The sequence below is a fragment of the Salmo salar genome, chromosome ssa21, assembly GCF_905237065.1.
Source record: "Salmo salar chromosome ssa21, Ssal_v3.1, whole genome shotgun sequence".
Taxonomy (NCBI): Eukaryota; Metazoa; Chordata; class Actinopteri; order Salmoniformes; family Salmonidae; genus Salmo; species Salmo salar.
The window spans coordinates 35,663,198-35,680,267 of NC_059462.1; the positions used below are offsets into that span (position 1 = coordinate 35,663,198).

General features: G+C 42.0%; 1 protein-coding gene across 1 annotated transcript in view; it reads left to right on the forward strand.

Annotated features, from left to right (window-relative positions):
* Window positions 1-17,070, forward strand: part of LOC106582271 (pre-mRNA-splicing factor CWC22 homolog) — a 64,835-nt gene that overhangs the window by 44,169 nt on the left and 3,596 nt on the right. Inside the window, exons 16-19 of the mRNA XM_014165172.2 lie at window positions 15,788-15,865; window positions 16,160-16,312; window positions 16,638-16,765; window positions 16,946-17,047. Of these exons, the coding sequence (XP_014020647.2) occupies window positions 15,788-15,865; window positions 16,160-16,312; window positions 16,638-16,765; window positions 16,946-17,047 (461 nt within the window). The remainder of the gene's footprint in view (window positions 1-15,787; window positions 15,866-16,159; window positions 16,313-16,637; window positions 16,766-16,945; window positions 17,048-17,070) is intronic.

Sequence of the window (17,070 nt, forward strand, 5' to 3'; positions counted from 1 at the left end):
TGGCTTCTACATCATGACCTTATAATCGATTCCAAAATACATGCTGAGGTGTTCCAAAACACATCATTGTGAGATGAGCACAGAGTAAGGAACTGTCAGTTTCTCACAGCTGTCATCCAGACCTTAATTGTAACTGTTTACTGGCCACTTGGTCCAGCTCAGACTGTACAGCCACAGTCATTACCTGGATAATTGAGATAATAGGCTACTATACTGTACCGTTTGTAGAGACAATTAGAGACAATTTACTCTTCCCTTTCCTGTCCCACTCCTCCTTCCTTACATATTTTTCTTGCTCACTCTTTCTTGCTCACTTTCTCTTTTTCACGCTCACCTACTATCCTTCCCCCTAGCTCTCTGTTACCATATCAGTCACAGATAATTAGAGATGGAAGAAGATTGAGAAAGGTCTTTGTTAAAGTGAGGAGTGACTGTAATGAGTACTGATGGACTATGATTAAACAACCCTGCAGGTCCTGTCTGTCTGAAATACAAGGTCATTAGAGGGGGGGGCAGAGGTTTGGCCACTCTATATCCTGGATTCAGATTAAGCCTACTCCTGGGAAAGAAGCCCTTTAAATTAGGATTTTCCACTGAGCGTGCTTTTTAGGCCAGGACTATGCTTAATCTGGGTCCACTGAATCATTTTTACTCTATCAATGTTAAGTATACTGTCATGGCTAGGGTGAGTTTATAAGTGACCGACCGGCTCGATTCGGTCTTATTTAGGAACATTTGAAATTGTGTTTTTTTACATTGGATAAAAGTAGAGACTCATAGCTAGAAATTGTATATCATACACTACAATTGAGGAACAATAGAAAAGTCATTCTGCTTTGAAAGTTGATCAACTTGTAACCTCACTTTTGAGAAAATGGCCTTTGAATGTTTTGGTACACCTACTGGAGAGCTCTTTGTCTCTTTGTCTACACCCATTCAGCATCGTTCACACCCTCTTAAGGTTTAGCCCCCTATATCTCTTTAAGGATTTGCGTGGGAGGCCGAGGAGTAGGGTTGATCTGAACGTTCTGTCCTAACAACACCAGTCAAGGACCCAAGCTAACTGACTAACGTTGGCTAGCTTGCTAGCTCCTTCCAGACACAAATGAGAGGACAGCTCACTCTGACCATTTTACGCTCCCATATAGAGCTGGTTAGGCTGTTTCTATGTTATCCAGAGCGTTGGTGACTGTGCTGCTGGCAACAATTTTTTGCCAACGTTTACTGACACCAGCTATATTCAACAGGTGTTGAGCATTTGTAAATTTGTCAGTTATTCTGAGCGAATTTACCAGCTACGTCTATCAACAGTTGTCGCAGTGGCATCATAAACATTCTAATGAAATGGTTACTTGCATAGTGGAGTTTTGCTAAGACATGTAGCAAGCTAAACCACGAACCATAATCCCAACTCATAATGTTACTACCCTGCATGAATCTGCAGGTAGCTAACCAACCAGGTTCAATGTTAGCTAGCTAACATTAGGCTATAACTAGCAAAGCAAATGGCTCTGAGATACGAATAATATTACTACACAGATCATGCACGTAACGTTAGCTAGCGATCGAGCCAGCCAGCCAGCTAATGTTAGCTAGCTAGCTAACAGTACACTTTAACTTGAAATGAAAATTACTTTCTGACAGAATTAGAAACGTGTAATATTTGAAAATGTAGCTGGCCTAGGCTGTCTTACCCGTATACATTACCTGTATACATTACCTGTATATCCCTCTCTCACAGATGCCATGGTTGCCCTTAGTTTGAATATGTAATCCTGAGACAGGTGTTGTCTCCATCTCCTTAGCTATCATACTCTAATTCCACCAGGCCTTCCACTGATTTCAAAACTCGGTCCTCCAGAAAGTGGAGACCAACACTTAAGCAGTTCTACTAAGTGATATATATATTTTTTTAGAAAGGATTACCTAGACATACTGACAAGCTCAAATAGACAGAAGCATGCTACATGGCAGACCAATCCAAACTCATCTCTCGGCATGTCCAGCCAATCCATTGTCTCAGCCAATCATGGCTAGCGGGACGGATGCTGTCTTTTTCCATGGCTAAACCAACTAGGCTCGTAAATAACAATTGCATTCATATTTACAGATGGCATACAATTTTGTTAAGGCACATGTTCCAGAAGGCATTTGTGCCAAAACGTTTTTTTTTTTAGTTTGCGTTCAAATGGCTTTCCTGTGAAGTTGTGATGCACGTCATACGCCTAGTTTCCTTAACTACACTTTAATCTACACAGCATCTATCTACAGTGCATTCAGAAACCCACACCCCTTGACCTTTTCCACATTTTGTTGTGTTACAGCCTGAATTTCAAATGGATTAAATTTAGATGTTTTGTCACTGATCTACACACAGTACCCCATAATGTCAGTGGCTTTCTTTTTAGGAATGTTTACAAATTAATTAAACTAAAAGCTGAAATGTCTTGAGTCAAGTTTTCCACCCTTTTGTTATGGCAAGCCTAAATAAATCCTGCTTGCAATAAAGTAATACAGCAAAAAATGTGACAAAGAAATACTCTTTTATTTTTGTCCTGATTACAAAGCGTTATGTTTGGGGCAAACACAACACCACCGAGTACCACTCTTCATATTTTCAAGCATAGTGGTGGCTGCATCATGTTATGGGTATGCTTATCATCGACAAGGACTAGGGAGTTTTTTTGGATAAAAAATAAAAGGAATAGAGCTAAGCAAAGGGCAAATATCTAGAGTGAAAACTTGGTTCAGTCTGCTTTCCAACAGACACCGGGAGACACATTCACCATTCAGCAGGACAATTACATAAAACAAAAGGCCAAATATACACTAGAGTTGCTTACCTAGAACCCAACTACACAGACTTTGAGTTATTGTTTTAAAGAATAATGGGCAAATAATGTACAGTCCAGGTGTGCAAAGCTCTTAGCCTTACCCAGAAAGCTGTAATCGCTGCCAAGGGTGATTCTAACAGGATTTGACTCAAGGTGTTAAATACTTATCTAATCAAGATGTACTGTATTAGTGTTTTATATTAAATAATTTTGTGTAGATCGTTAACTGAAAATGACAAATCCATTTTAATCCCACTTTGCAACACAACAAAATTTGGAAAAGTCAATGTGTGTGAATACTTTCTGAAGGCACTGTGTCTATTTTACCCAATGGATTTCTGTTAAGATAATTAGGCTCCTCTGAGGCAAGAAACATTAATAGGAGTTTAGATTTTTCTGATTTCGTATAGTATATCTAATATATTAATGGTGTGGATAACGGAGTGGATAACGGAGTGGATAATGTGAACATATTAGGATTATGACACATTCACACAGTTTTATTCATTTATATAAGGTGTGATATCCCAAATTTGACACCCTAGGCTACATCTTGGGGCTGGATTGGCCTGTATGACGCAGTCACACAGCCTATTATTCATTCATTTCTATGAGGTGTGATTGTGTGAACTGTAAAGTAGACTTAATAAAGAAGATGGGCTGTGTGGACGGCTAGCAGCGCTACCACCACTGTCTACTAGTCTGGCAATGTGATTATTGTCCTTGTCAGCAGTGAGAGAGAGAGAGAACACATCACTGTAAGGGGAGTGAGAGTGAAGAATGAATCAGTCGATTCCACTCTCGTTATTCACAGCACATCTGCTTGCCTCCATGACTCACCATGCTAGTTTGGTCTGCTAGAAAAATTAAGATTGATAAAGCAGGACAGATAAATCTCAGCCAGTATTTCAGTGATCTTTCATATTAGATAATTTTTTTGAAGTTACATTTTACTGGTTCATACCCATATGGCATGCATAGATACTACCCGTAGTAGTAGCTAAGCACACCAATGTTGTTAGTTTACAGTCTTTCAGCTGCAGAGCCTCGGAGATTGTCTAGGGATGGTGTTATAAATTATATGCTGTTGTTTGTAGGAGTTGTTTCATCTTTAGAATCCAGGACATATGAAAGAATGTACTTTCATTTACCGAACCCTATGTGGATTGAAATATTTATTTCCTATTTTTCAAAGTCATTTCTTGACTCAATATGGGTTAATTCTTTGACAAACCTTTTACTGGAAGTTGTCTCTCTCCTTGGAATTATTTGTTAAGTATTCAGCCTCCTGTGATGCAGCCGCATGGAGTGAGACCCTTCTGGCAGAGGGAAGCCCATAGAAATATAATTATAAGAACAGGAATGTCTGTCCCATGGTGGCGGGAGATGCATTAGCACAGCAGTGGTCCTTTGGGGAAGGGGGAAGATGGATGGAAGGAACACAGGAAAGGAGAGGGGGAGATGGAAGGGCTTTGTCTGCCCGTGAAGCTATGTATCCAGTGCTAAGAGCATTCAGAGGACAGCCTGTTTGTTTGCCTGCTTTCAGGGTTTCACACTAAGTAACGTGACTGTCTATGACACCATATGTGTTGAAGTGGCCCTGGGTGTTCAAGCTAGTCAAGGCAAAGCAAGACTCATATTCGAGACGGCTCTGAAATTATTCTTGTTGAACGCTTTTTATTATTCCATATGGAATTCCAGCTGCTGATGGGTAGCGAGCTAGTAGTTCTGTCAGTGTCAATCACATTCCCTGTGCTCCTCAACCTAGGCTAAGTCTCCTCAGCCTGCAGCTTCAAGTCCCTGAGCCAAAGGTTAGTGTTGGGCTCCTCTCTCTCACACACACCAGATGGGAAAGGACAGTACATGCTGTAAGGGATGAGAATGTCACCCAGCCTGCCTGTATAGCCCAAGCCTGCATCCCCCTCCTGAGGCTATAGGCCCTGACGACCACAGAGAGATGGCATGACATTATGTCCTGAGAAGGCTGCTACACTGCACCCACATAGCCACAGAGACCCCAGGTGCTGCCGGAGGAATTGTGTAGGGTGTGGGCCTAATGCTGCTGGGAAACATGTAATCCCCACGCTTCCTTTACGGCCCAGCCCAAAGTAATACCATTGTCATACCAGGGTACTATACCCACCTAGCTCGCAGGTATTGATGTCTTTCCCTGTCCATAGACTGCTTTCATGGTAAGGAAAAAGCATGTAATCATAGAACTACACTACATGACGAAAAGTATGTGGACACCGGCTCGTCGAACATCTCATTCTAAAATCATGGGAATTAATATGGAGTTGGTCCCCCTTTGCTGCTATAGCAGCCTCCACTTGTCTGGATAGGTTTTCCACTATATGTTGCTGCGGGGACTTGCTGCCATTCAGTCATGAGCATTAGTGAGGTCGGGCACTGATGTTGGGCGATTTGCTCTGGCTTGCAGTCGGCATTCCAATTCATCCCAAAGGTGTTCGATGGGGTTGGGGTCAGGCCTCTCTGCAGGCCAATCAAGTTCTTCCACACCAATCTCGACAAACCATTTCTCTATGGACCTCGCTTTGGGCACGGGGGCATTGTCATGCTTAAACAGGAAAGGGCCTTCCCCAAACTGTTGCCAGAAAGTTGGAAGCACAGAATCATCTAGAATGTCATTGTATGCTGTAGCGTTAAGATATCCCTTCACTGGAAATAAGGGCCCTAACCCGAAGCATGAAAAACAGCACCAGACCATTATTCATCCTCCACCAAACTTTACAGTTGGCACTATGCATTTGGGCAGGTAGCATTCTCCGGGCATCCGCCAAAACCAGATTCGTACGTAGGACTGCCAGATGGGGAAGCGGGATTCATCACTCCCGAGAATGCGTTTTCACCGCTCCTGAGTCCAATGGTGGCAAGCTTTACACCACTCCAGCCGACGCTTGGCATTGCGCATGGTGATCTTAGGCTTGTGTGCGGCTGCTCGGCCATGGAAACCCATTTCATGAAGCTCCCGACAAACAGTTATTGGGCTGACGTTGCTTCCAGAGGCAGTTTGGAACTCGGGAGGTAGAGTTGTAACCGAGGACAGACGATTTTTACGCGCTTCAGCACTTGGCGGTCCCGTTCTGTAAGCTGGTGTGGCCTACCACTTTGTGGCTAAGCCATTGTTGCTCCTAGATGTTTCCACTTTACAATAACAGCACTTACAGTTGACCGGGGTAACTCTAGCAGGGCAGGCATTTTACAAACGGAGTTGTTGGAAAGGTGGCATCCTATGACGGTGCATCGTTGAAAGTGACTGAGCTCTTCAGTAAGGCCATTCTACTGCCAATGTTTGTCTATGGAGATTGCATGTCTGTGCTCAATTTTTATACACCTGTCAGCAACCGGTGTGGCTGAAATAGCTGAATCCACTAATTTGAAGTGGTGTCCACATAGTTTTGAATATATATAGTGTATTTCTATATGGTTCTATGTCTATGCATGTAATCCTCACACTTCCTATGGAGCCTAGAGTAGCAGAATAATACCAGAGTAATACTCACCCAGATGCATGGACTCAGGGAGTGTCAGCGACGGGGGTTTCTGCATCCACAGCCAGGTGGACAGGGGTACACACGGAGATCCTATAATTCACATATAATTCTATAGGCTATGTAATTCTATGAGTACACAGGCATTTAGAGATTTCCCTGGACTGACAGCCAAATGGATAGGATAAGAACTGAGACCTGGAGATTTCCTTCCCTGCCTGCTATGATCCTGAGGAACAGGCTCTTCTATAGAGCTCATGGTCTGCTCAATATTCCAGCTGTGATGGATAGACACATTAGGAAAGCTAATGAATGAATCAGTAACAGTCGCCCAATTCTTCACAACCACTGCACAGCAGACCACAACCCTGTTCTTTTCTCAGAACTCACTGGACACACACAGGAACACTGTCTATGTTTTTAAATGAGATCAAATGAAAAGGACTCTATTAAAACAGGAAGGGAAATTATTATCTTCTGTGAGCGGCCTGTCTCTCTCTGTCTCAAATCTATCCCCTTGGTCTTTACATGAACCTTAACTTACAGTTGAAGTCGGAAGTTTACATACACTTATGTTGGAGTCATTAAAACTTGTTTTTCAACCACTCCACAAATTTCTTGTTAACAAACTATAGTTTTGGCAAGTCGGTTAGGACATCTACTTTGTGCATGCCACAAGTAATTTTTCCAACAATTGTTTAAAGACCGATTTAACTCATAATTCACTGTATCACAATTCCAGTGGGTCAGAAGTTTACATACACTAAGTTGACTGTGCCTTTAACTTCTATGGGCTACGTGGGACACAGCCAGTGAAATATCAGGGCGGCAAATTCAAAAACAACAAAATGTCATAATTCAACTTTCTCAAACATACAACTATTTTACACCATTTTAAAGATACACTTCTCCTTGATGTAACCACATTGTCCGATTTCAAAAAGGCTTTACAGCAAAAGCAAAACATTAGATTATGTTAGGAGAGTACATAGACAAAAATAATCACACAGCCATTTTCCAAGCAAGGACATGTCAATAAAACCCAAAACACAGCTAAATGAAGCACTCACCTTTGACGATCTTCATCAGATGACACTCCTAGGACATTATGTTACACAATACATGTATGTTTTGTTCGATAAAGTTCATATTTATATCCAAAAACAGCATTTTACATTGGCGCGTGATGTTCGGAAAATGTATTCCCACCAAAACGTCCGGTGAATGTGCACATCAATTTACAAAAATACTCATCATAAACGTTGACAAAATATATAACAATTATTTAAAGAATTATAGATAGACTACTCCTGGATGCAACCGCTGTGTCAGATATTAAAATAGCTTTACGGAGAAAGCACATTTTTCAATATTCTGAGTACATAGCTCAGCCATCACGGCGAGCAATACAGACACCCGCCAAGTTCGGGGGAATCTAAACTCAGAATTAGTATTAGAAATATTGTCTTACCTTTGCTGATCTTCGTCAGAATGCACTCCCAGGACTGCTACTTCCACAAGAAATGTTGTTCGAAATACTCCATATTTATGTCCAAATACCTACATTTTGTTCGTGCGTACAGATCACTTATCCAAAGGCATAACGCGCAAGCGCGGAACCAGAGACGAAAAGTCAAAATGTTCCATTACCGTACTTAGAAGCATGTCAAACGCTGTTTAAAATCAATCTTTCTGGTATTTTTAACGTAAAATTGCGATAATATTCCAACCGGACAATAGCATATTCATTCAAGAAGAAAAAGAAGGAACGGCGTGCTCGCGGGACCGAGCATATCCAATCCCTTTGTTGCCAGGCAGTCCACTCAGTAACTGAGCTCCTATACTCTGCCCAGTGACAGGAGAATGCTCAAACCACTTTCTGAAGGCTGTTGACAGCCAATGGAAGCCTTAGTAAGTGCAACGTCACCCCACAGACACTGTAGTTTCGATAGAGAATCAAAAGAAGAACTACAATTCTCAGACTTTCCACTTCCTGCTTGGATTTTTCTCAGGTTTTTGCCTGCCATATATGAGTTATGGTATACTCACAGACACCATTCAAACAGTTTTAGAAACTTCAGAGTGTTTTCTATCCAAATCTACTAATAATATACATATTCTAGTTTCTGGGCCAGAGTAGTAACCTGTTTAAATTGGGTACGTTTTTCATCCGGCCATGAAAATACTGCCGCCTACACCCCAACAGGTTAAAGAGATTGGAAAATTCCAGAAAATGATGTCATGGCTTTAGAAGCTTCTGAGTCAATTGGAGGTGTACCTGTGGATGTATTTCAAGGCCTACCTTCAAACTCAGTGCTGCTTTGCTTGTCATCATGGGAAAATCAAAAGAAATCAGCAAAGACCTCAGGGGGAAAAAATTGGAGACCTCCACAAGTCTGGTTCATCCTTGGGAGAAATTCCCAAACGCCTGAAGTTACCACGTTCATCTGAACAAACAATAGTACGCAAGTATATACACCATGGGACCACGCAGCCGCCATACCGCTCAGAAAGGAGACGCGTTCTGTCTCCTAGAGATGAACGTACTTTGGTGCGAAAAGTGCAAATCAATCCCAGAACAACAGCAAAGTACCTTGTGAAGATGCTGGAGGAAACAGGTACAAAAGTAACTATATCCACAGTACAACAAGTCCTATATCGACATAACCTGAAAGGCCGCTCAGCAAGGAAGAAGCCAGACTACGGTTTGCAACTGCACATGGGGACAAAGATTGTACTTTTTGGAGAAATGTCCTCTGGTCTGATGAAACAAAAATAGAAATGTTAGCCATAATGACCATTCTTATGTTCGGAGGAAAAAGGGGGAGGCTTGCAAACTGAAGAACACAATCCTAACCGTGAAGCACGGGGGTGGCAGCGTCATGTTGTGGGGGTGCTTTTCTACAGGAGGGACTGGTGCACTTCACAAAATAGATGACATCATGAGGGAGGAAAATGATGTGGATATATTGAAGCAACATCTCAAGACATCAGTCAGGAAGTTAACCTGTTATGGCTAGGGGGCAGTATTTTCACGGCTGGTTAAAAAACATACCCGATTTAATCTGGTTACCACTCCTACCCAGTAACTAGAATATGCATATACTTATTACATATGGATAGAAAACACTCCAAAGTTTCTAAAACTGTTTGAATGGTGTCTGTGAGTATAACAGAACTCATTTGGCAGGCAAAAACCTGACAAGGTTTCAGGCAGGAAGGGGCCTGTCTGACAAGGTGTCGTTCTTCTTGTCTCTGTTTATTGAAGAGTGAGGATCTTAGCTGTCCCGTGACACTTCCTACGGCTGCCATAGGGTCTCAGAAGGCGGTAAAAAGCTGAATCGTGGCTTTGCAGGCTCTGGCTGAAACAAAGTAGCGCGTTTGGGTAGTGGCTGGTTACAGTACTGTGAGACTCAGGCTCGTGCCCGCATCGACCGAAAGCTTTGTTTACTTTCCTCAGTTTAGCGAAAAGGAGATTCCTGGCCGGAATATTATCGCTTTTTTACGAGAAAAATGGCATAAAAATGGATTTTAAACAGCGGTTGACATGCTTCGAAGTACGGTAATGGAATATTTAGATTTTTTTTGTCACGAATTGTGCCATGCGCACGACCCTGATTTACCATTTCAGATAGTGTCTGGGACGCACGAACAAAACGCCGCTATTCGGATATAACGATGGATTATTTTGGACCAAACCAACATTTGTTATTGAAGTAGCAGTCCTGGGAGTGCATTCTGACGAAGACAACAAAAGGTAATGAAACTTTTATAATAGTAAAGCTGATATTGGTGAGTGCTAAACTTGCCGGGTGTCTAAATAGCTAGCCCATGATGCCTGGGCTATGTACTTAGAATATTGCAAAATGTGCTTTCACCAAAAAGCTATTTTAAAATCGGACATATCGAGTGCATAGAGGAGGTCTGTATCTATAATTCTTAAAATAATTGTTATGCTTTTTGTGAACGTTTATCGTGAGTAATTTAGTAAAATGTTAGCGAATTCCCCGGAAGTTTGCGGGGGGTATGCTAATGTAAAAAGCTGTTTTTTGATATAAATATGAACTTGATTGAACAAAACATGCATGTATTGTATAACATAATGTCCTAGGGTTGTCATCTGATGAAGATCATCAAAGGTTAGTGTTGCATTTAGCTGTCTTCTGGGTTTTTGTGACATTATATGCTAGCTTGAAAAATGGGTGTCTGATTATTTCTGGCTTGGTACTCTGCTGACATAATCTAATGTTTTGCTTTCGTTGTAAAGCCTTTTTGAAATCGGACCGTGTGGTTAGATAAAGGAGAGTCTTATCTTTAAAATGCTGTGAAATAGTCATATGTTTGAAAAATTGAAGTTTTTGTATTTTAGAGGAGTTTGTATTTCGCGCCACGCCCATCATTGGATAATGGAGCAGGTGTTCCGCTAGCGGAACGTCTAGATGTAAGAGGTTAAAGCTTGGTCTCAAATGGATCTTTCAAAATGGACAATGATCCCAAGCATACTTCCAAAGTTGTGGCAAAATATCTTAAAACCTGTTATGGATAGGGGTTCCGCTAGCGGAACGTTTCAACAACATCCGGTGAAATTACAGAGCGCAAAAATGTTTTTATTCGAAATATTTAACTTTCATACATTCACAAGTGCAATACACCAAATTAAAGCTTAACTTCTTGTTAATCTAGCCACCGTGTCAGATTTCAAAAAGGCTTTACACGAAAGCAAACCATGTGATTATCTGAGGACAGTGCCCAGCATACCAACACATGAAAATCAAATTTCAACCCGCCAGGCGCGACACAAAACTCAGAAATAACGATATAATTCATGCCTTACCTTTGAAGAACTTCTTCTGTTGGCACTCCAATATGTCCCATAAACATCACAAATGGTCCTTTTGTTCGATTAATTCCTTAGTTATATCTCCAGAATTTCCATTTATTTGGAGCATTTGGTTCAGAAAAATACCGGTTCCAACTCGACCAGCATGACTACAAAATATCTAATAAGTTACCTGTAAACGCTGTCCAAACATTTCAAAGAACTTTCCTAATCCAACTTTAGGTATTTTAAAATGTAAATAATCGATCAAATTTAAGACGGGATAAACTGTGTTCAATACCGGATGAAAACAATGTGAAGCGTGTGACCTGGAGCGCGCATCAAAACATTAGAGAGCACTAGGCTGGACCCTCGTTCTGAACAGCCGTGCTTCTTCATTTCTCTAAAGAAAAACATCAACCAATTTCTAAAGACTGTTGACATCTAGTGGAAGCAATAGGAACTGCAACCAAGTGCCACAGAAATCTAGGTTCCGTTGAAAACAGTCTCACCTAAAAAAAAAACTATCCTGGATGGTTTGTCCTCGGTGTTTCACCTGCCAAATAAGTTCTGTTATACTCACAGACATTATTTTAACAGTTTTAGAAACTTTATAGTGTTTTTTTTTTAAATCAAAATCTACCAATATGCATATCCTAGCTTCTGGGCCTGAGTAGCAGGCAGTTTACTTTGGGCACGCTTTTCATCCAAAATTCCGAATGCTGCCCCCTATCCTAAAAAATTTAAGGACAACAAAGTCAAGGTATTGGAGAGGCCATCACAAAGCCCTGACCTCAATCCTATAGAAAATTTGAGGTCAGAACTGAAAAAGGGTGTGCGAGCAAGGAGGCCTACAAACCTAACTCCGTTACACCAGCTCTGTCAGGAGGAATGGGCCTTAATTCACCCAATTTATTGTGGGAAGCTTGTGGAAACGTTTGACCCAAGTTAAACAATTTTAAGGCAATGCTACCAAATACTAATTGAGTGTATGTAAACTTCTGACCCACTGGGAATGTGATGAAAGAAATACAAGCTGAAATAAATCATTCTCGCTACTATTATTCTGACATTTCACATTCTTAAAATGTGGTGATCCTAACTGACCTTAGGCAGGGAATTTTTACTAGGATTAATTGTCAGGAATTGTGAAAAACTGAGTTTAAATGTGTTTGGCTAAGCTGTATGTAAACTTCCAACTTCAACTGTACCTGAACCACTAGTTGTAAAGTGTTGGTAGAGTTGGTCATTTCTATGCATTGACTTTGCTGGCCCTGTATGGGCCCTGGCTGATACACTATATATATTCAAAAGTATGTGGATGCCCCTTGAAATTTAGTGGATTCGGCTATTTCAGCCACACCCGTTGCTGAGAGATGTATAAAATCGAGCACCCAGCCATGCAATCTCCATAGACAAACACTGGCACTAGAATAGCATTACTGAAGACCTCAGTGACTTTCAACGTGGCACCGTCATAGATTGCCACCTTTCCAACAAGTCAGTAAGTCAAATTTCTGCACTGCCAGAGCTGCCCCGTCAAGTGCGGTTATTGTGAAGTGGAATCGTCTAGGAGCAACAACGGTTCAGCCGCAAAGTGGTAGGCCACACAAGCTCACAGAACAGGACCGCTAAAGCATGTAGCGCGTAAGAATTGTCTGTCCTCGGGTTGCAACACTCACTACCGAGTTCCAAACTGCCTCTGGAAGCAATGTCAGCCCAATAACTGTTCGTCAGGAGCTTCATGAAATGGGTTTCCATGGCTGAGCAGCTGCACACAAGCCTAGCAGTGGAAACTGTTTTCTGGAGTCATGAATCACACTCCACCATCTGGGTTTGGCGGATGCCAGGAGAACGCTACCTGCCCGACTGCATAGTGCCAAATGTCACAGTTTGGGCTAGGCCCTTTTAGTTAGAAAATCTTCGTTAGGATATCTTAACGTTACAGCATAAAATGACATTCTAGACGATTCTGTGCTTCCAAGTTTGTGGCAACAGTTTGGGAAAAGCCCTTTCCTGTTGAAATGATAACCGCAAGACGCATACAATGACAATGACCCGTGCACAAACAAGGTCCATATAGAAATGGTTTGTCGAGATTGGTGTGGAACAACTTGACTGGCCTGCACAGAGCCCTGACCTCAACCCCATCAAACACCTTTGGGATTAATTGGAACGCCGACTGCGAGCCAGGCCTAATCGCCCAGCATCAGTGCCCGACCTCACTTATGCTCTTGTGACTGAATGGCAGCAAGTCCCTGCAGCATTGTTCCAACATCTAGTGGAAAGCTTTCCCAGACGAGTGGAGACTGTTATAGCAGCAATGGGGCGACCAACTCCATATTCATGCCTAGGATTTTGGAATGGGATGTTCGACGAGCATGGGGTACATGCTTTTGGTAATGTAGTGGATGTGGTTGAGAATGAGGATATATCCCAAATGGCACCCTAGTCCTTATAGAGAGCACTACTTTTGTCTCTGGTCAAAAGTTGTGCACTATTAGGGAATAGGGTGCCATTTGGGAGGTACCCTGAGTGTTCTCAGGATGGAGAGGGTTCTGAGATGAGATGGGGGACAGACAACAGAGTCTCATTGCATTCCCATCGTGTTGCCATGCCAGGCAGAGAATCAGGCACACTGTGTGAACATCACACTTTCCAATCTCAGTATCACACAACATAACACAGCCTCCTGCTGCTGTCTGCTGCCAGGGCTTTTTCGTCTGTGGCAGAGAGACAGTTACCAGACAGACGTGCCTCTCAATAACAAACCATACAGCTTCTAGCCTCAGTCATAACCATCATTATTTTGATAACTGTGCTGAGATGTTAAATGAGTTGTTCAGTCTGTCAGCTAGCAAGGCTACATGCTGAGAACTTTCGCTCACACCTTTACTTTCTCAATGAATTTAAATGTGTTCACACATGAATCATTCAGGTTTTAGCCCACATGATAAGTTAAATGCAAGGAAGCATGAGTTTTTCCTCACCAATGTAACTCAGTGTAGTCAAATATTTAGTTGTAGTCTCAATCTGGTTACCTATAAGTACAATATAGTTATGTTTCAAGGTTATTACATATTTATTAACTTAATTCCGGAATACTTCTAAACTCCCCACAATGCACTATTTGTCAGCGTCATGAAGGATCTACTCTACTCTGGCTACCAATTTGTTTGCTAGCTCGGTAGCTAGCTCAAGCTGGTTTACGATAGCCACGCCTCATGCTATTCACAGATTTTGTGTTCTGTGTTCTCTAGTGGGAACTCGTCAGTACGGCAGACTGGTGCTTTTGGGGAGTTTTGTAACTTTTTCTACCTTGGCTTAGTGCTACCTCGCTAGCAGACTGACATCTGTAATCTATCCAATTTGGATTTCAGCCAGGTGAAGCGCCCGCCTCCCCCTCGCTTTGAAAGCTAACTCAGCCTGGACTAATTTAAAAGCGTGTTACCTTTGGCTGGGCCCCAGCCATCCGTCTGTAAGTCTCTGCTCTCTTTTCTTTTAATCTGCGGTTATGTTTTAGTTGTGTTGTGTTAGTTGTATTCTAGCTGGTCTCCAGTAGTTGGGCTTTAGCTTGCCGACCTACACCGTGGTGGTTGGCTAGGCTAATAGCTAGTTGGCTAAAGAGCTAATGTGAGCTGGCTGGCTAACTTGCTGGCTAAGATAACTGCATATACCTAACATTCTTTGATAACTGGTTAGATTGTGTTATATATTTCCAAAACTTTGATTTAATTTGATGTAGCTGTAAGATAGGCGTTGATAGCAACTGGCTGACTCGGTGCTAACGTAACATTAGCAGGCTGGTAGGGCTAATGTTAGCAGGCTAGTTGGCTAGCAACCTTGCAAATTGATTTGTAACAATAAATTCATAAAGTATTTGCTTGTAACTTACCTGAACATTTTATTGAAACCAGCAGTCATGAGTGCAAACGATTTGCTTTAATTTGAAGTTATACATGGAAGTTATATCTGTTGGAATTTACATTATAAGAAATATGCTGGCTTGCCGGGTCTTCCATATTACATCACACCCCGGAAAAACATTTTCTGACATGACTTCGGCGTTCTTTGGTATGATTCCAAGGAATCATTCAGATTTTACATGATGAGCAAATAGTCCAATTTGTATCGATTTTTCCTCCCTCCATATCACAAACATGATTCTCCTATCTCTCCTCACCACCTGTGTAATTTGGTGCCAGCCCCTGCCAGGTCATGGCCTGTCCAGGACGTTCATTTGAAGATTGATCACACCACAGCCCATGGTTGCCCAAGGCTGGCCTCCTCAATGAAAATATAGTCTTATGAAATCAATAATCTGCTTGGCTGGGATATTGGTTGGAGGATGAGAGGACACAGAATGGTTATGTCCAAAATGGCACCCTGTTCCCTATGTCGTGCACTACTTTTCACCTGGGCCACGTCAAAGTAGTATACTTTGTAGAGAATAGGGTCCCATTTAGGACCGGCTTCTCGCTGGCTGCAGGACGATGTAACAGATGGGTCTTTTTATATCCCCCATAGGTGCAGTCCTTCCTGGCTTGGCCAAGTCTCAGCATCCCCTCTGTGTCCATGTTCCAGTGATTAAAGCTATTTTTGTGTCTGCCTTCTCCCAACAGAAAGAGCTGTGCAACATGATTCTAGACTGCTGTGCCCAACAGAGGACCTACGAGAAGTTTTTTGGTCTTCTAGCAGGGGTAAGAAGACCAAATAATATATGTTTTTATATTCTTTAATTTAAATATAACCAAAATATATATTTCATCATTTTCCGTTATCCCTGAGACAATTTTCATTAACTTAGTCTGTTATGTTGCATGCTGAAAGTTGGAATTTCATCACCCTTGAAATTACATTTGTTGATAAGCCTTGTAGTTTACTGCAGTTCATTTGGCTTTTTACAGGAATTTGTCTCGCATTCAAGAGCACTGCGTTAAGACCAACTATATTCTACTCTCAACTAACATTGGTGAACTCTGTTAATTTCTCAGAGGTTTTGTCTGCTGAAGAAGGACTATATGGAGAGTTTTGAGGCCATCTTCATGGAGCAGTATGAAACCATCCATCGCCTAGAGACCAATAAACTGAGAAACGTTGCCAGGATGTTTGCTCATCTCCTGTACACTGACTCTGTCCCGTGGAGTGTATGTATTGTAGCTCTCTAGGGTTGCGTCTCAAACGGCACCCTAATCCCCATGCACTACATGGGGATTAGGGTGCCATTTTGGCCCTAGTAACTCAACATCTCTAACCTAAAACCTTGTGCTTACTCTGCCGTTACCACGCACATGGGTTCGTGACATAATGCATCCTCTCTTTCATATCAGAATGTATTACAGCATCAATATGGCTTTAAATCTTATTGATCTATTCATCTGATGCTGGGCATTAAGGCAACGTAGTTGATTTGAGTTCCCTTCAACAGCTACTAATCTAGTTACACTGCGTGTCTGTGTGTTTCTCTCTCAGGTGCTGGAATGTATTAAAGTCAGTGAGGACACCACCACGTCGTCCAGTCGAATCTTCGTCAAGATCTTGTTCCAGGAGCTCTGTGCCTACATGGGTCTGCCCAGGCTCAATGAACGACTCAAGGATATGTACGTCAATCTAGTCTTTTCCCCCTCCACTGTCAACTAATATGTCACTTGAGAATGTTGATACTTGTAATCTGGCTCTGTTATTCTCTGAGGGGATAAATTAAGTTGAATATAAATACATTTAGTTGTCACTTTTTGATGGATGGGATTGTCTCATCCGATCTTTTTTGTATCTTCCAGGACGTTGCAGCCCTTCTTCGAGGGTCTCTTCCCTCGTGACAACCCCAGGAACACCCGATTCGCCATAAATTTCTTCACCTCCATTGGCCTGGGTGGACTTACGTAAGTGTCTCCATTCTAATAAT